We start from the raw sequence: 3,289 nt of genomic DNA on the forward strand, positions 1-3,289 counted from the left end.
GAGAAGGAAAAGAGTGAGCCAAAGGCGCTTGCTGTACCCATTACTGCCAGTGACATGGCCACAGAACCAAGCATTAAAATGCAATTTAACACTTACAGTGTATTAGCTGGAAAAGATCTGAAGTTGGAGTTCCCTGTGCTTGGCAGGCCCAAACCTACCATCACCTGGACTAAGGATGGTCAGCCTTTAAAAGTGACATCCAGGGTCAGTGTAACTGACACTGCAGCAACAACTGGAATTCAAATTACTGAGGCATGCAGGGAGGACTTTGGCAAATACTCCATTACAGCAAGCAATGCTTCCGGCACAGTCACGAAGGATGTGACTGTCATTGTTCTTGACAAGCCTGGTCCACCAACAGGTCCAGTCAAGGTACTTGAAGTGAGCAACACCTTTGTCCATCTCTCCTGGGAGCCCCCACAGTACACAGGTGGATGCCAGGTAAAGAACTATATAGTGGAGAAGAGAGACACCACCACCACAACATGGCAGGCAGTCACCACACAGCTTGTTAGAACAGCTTTCAAGGTCACTATGTTGACAACTGGTGCAGAATACCAGTTCAGAGTTATAGCTGAAAACAGATATGGAAAAGGTGTGCCTCTGAACTCCAAGGCCATTGTTGTGCAGTATCCATATAAACCACCAGGGCCTCCCGGAACACCATATGTTAAATCTGCAACAAAGGAGATGATGATCATTGAATGGAATGAACCAGTCATCGATGGTGGAAGTGCAGTTATTGGTTACCATCTGGAAAGCAAGGAGAGAAGCAGCATCCTGTGGAACAAACTGAACAAGCCTCTCATTGTTGATACTCAGTTCAAAATCTGCAATCTTGAGGAGGGTGCTGGATATGAATTCAGAGTTTATGCTGAAAATATTGTTGGCATTGGCAGATGCAGTAAAGTCTCTGAGCTCTTTGTTGCTCATGACCCATGTGATCCTCCTGGTGCTCCTGAAGCTGTGTTTGTTTCTAAGAATCAAATCAAGATTCAGTGGACCAAGCCTCAGTATGATGGTGGCAGCAAAGTGAATGGATATATTGTGGAAAGAAAAGATCTTTCCTCCCCTGAGGGGCGCTGGGTAAGAGATAATTTCACTAATATAATTGAACCTGAGTATACCATAACTGGTCTAACCCAGAATGAGCAATATGAATTCAGAGTTATTGCTAGAAATACAGCTGGAGTCTTCAGTGACCCATCTGACAGCTCTGGGCTGATTACTGCTACTGATGAAATTGAACCACCAAGGGCCTCAATGGATCCCAAATACAAGGATGTCATTGTTGTCAATGCTGGAGAACATTTGCTTCTTGATGCTGACATTTACGGAAAACCAATTCCTGATGTCGTCTGGTTAAAAGAAGGCAAGGAAATTGACAAAGCCCTGCGCATTGACATGAAAACTACACAGAAACGTGCAGCTATAACCATTAAGGATGTAACCAAGCTTGACAGTGGCCACTATGACCTTGTCCTCAAAAATATGGGTGGTACAAAAACTTTCCCTATCACTGTCAAAGTCCTTGATAAACCAGGTCCACCCACTGGACCCATGAAGGTGACAGGAGTAATGGCAGACAGGTGTGTCCTTGCCTGGGCTGAACCAGCTCTGGACGGTGGGGCTAGTATCACTCACTATATCTTGGAGAAGAGAGAGACTAGCAGGTTGTCCTGGACAGTGGCTGCACCAAATATCAAGGGCCTGTACCATAGGCTGACAAGTTTGCTTGCTGGAAATGAATACATCTTCAGAGTCAGGGCAGTCAACAAATATGGTGTTGGTGACTATCTCGAGAGTGAACCCATCATTGCACGCAACCCTTACAAGTCACCTGGTGCTCCTGGAACTCCAGAAGCAAGTCAGATCACAAAAGATTCCATGATTCTGACATGGACTGCTCCAGAACATACTGGTGGAGCTGACATCGAAGGTTACCATCTTGAAAAACGTGACAAAGACAGTGTAAGGTGGACAAAATGCAACAGACAAAAGCTGACTGACACCCACTTCAAAGTCACAGGTCTGATGACGGATCATTTCTATGAGTTCCGTGTTGCTGCTGAGAATGAAGCTGGAATAGGAGACCTCAGTGAACTGTCCCTGTTCTACAGAGCTTGTGATGCCACAACACCACCTGGGCCTCCACATCATCCTAAGGTGACAGACTACACAAAGTCATCTGTGTCTTTGTCCTGGAGCAAACCTGCCTTTGATGGTGGTGCTTACATCAAAGGCTACATTGTTGAAATGAGGGAATATACACCAGTTCCCGAATTAACAGAGGAGGCAGAAGTAGCACCAGCAGTAGAGACACTGGTTGAAAAAGAATGGACTGTGTGTACTCCACCCACCGGCATTCAAGCCACTAAACTCACTATCACAGACCTGAAAGAGGGTGGAGAGTACCAGTTCCGTGTTTGTGCTATCAACTCGGAGGGAGTGGGTGAGGCTGCTAATATTAATGGTACTGTGGTTACTTCTGAGAGGTTAGAAGTGCCAGAGATCGAGCTGGATGCTGATCTCAGAAAAGTGGTATCTGTCCGTGCTGGTGGAACTCTGCGCCTGTTTGTCACCATCAGAGGAAGGCCTGCACCTGCTGTAAAATGGGAAAAGGTTGATGGTACTCTTACAGAGCGTGCTGCAATTGACATCACCAGTTCATACACCATGCTTGTCATTGACAACGTCAATCGCTTTGACAGTGGCAAATACTCACTCACACTGGAGAACAGTAGTGGTACAAAATCTGCTGTTGTTGCAGTAAGAATTTTGGATACACCAAGTGCACCACAAAACTTTGCTGTGACAGAGGTCAAGAAAGATTCAGTGACTCTTGCTTGGGATACTCCAGTCACTGATGGTGGTTCTAAAATCACAAACTACATTGTAGAGAAGAGAGAGTCTGTCAGGAAAGCCTATACTACTGTCACCAGCAACTGCATGGCCAACTCATTCAAGATTGAAGAGCTGCCTGAGGGTAGCATTTTCTTCTTCAGAGTCTGTGCTGTTAACTGGTATGGCCAAGGACAGATGGTTGAAACCAAAGAAATCAAAGTATCTGAGGTACCTCTGCCACCAAGCAAGGTTACCCTTGTAGATGTGACAAAGACCAGTGTTTCACTGGTATGGGACAAACCTGCTCATGATGGTGGAAGCAAAGTAATGTGCTACAGTGTGGAATTTAAGCCTAAACATGGAGATAAATGGGGCACAGCATGCACAGTCAAGGTGCCTGAAGCAACCATTCCTAATCTGACTCCTAATGAAACCTATGTATTCA

The 3,289-nt window shown here is 45.6% G+C and overlaps 1 protein-coding gene across 1 annotated transcript in view; it reads left to right on the forward strand.

Moving 5' to 3' along the window:
* Positions 1–3,289, forward strand: part of LOC109970431 (titin-like) — a 206,786-nt gene that overhangs the window by 168,256 nt on the left and 35,241 nt on the right. The window contains 2 exon segments of the mRNA XM_020617984.1: positions 1–2,264; positions 2,322–3,288. The exon segment at positions 1–2,264 is cut by the window's left edge and continues 12 nt beyond it. Of these exon segments, the coding sequence (XP_020473640.1) occupies positions 1–2,264; positions 2,322–3,288 (3,231 nt within the window).

The sequence above is a fragment of the Monopterus albus genome, unplaced genomic scaffold, assembly GCF_001952655.1.
Source record: "Monopterus albus unplaced genomic scaffold, M_albus_1.0 scaffold198.1, whole genome shotgun sequence".
Lineage (NCBI taxonomy): Eukaryota > Metazoa > Chordata > Actinopteri > Synbranchiformes > Synbranchidae > Monopterus > Monopterus albus.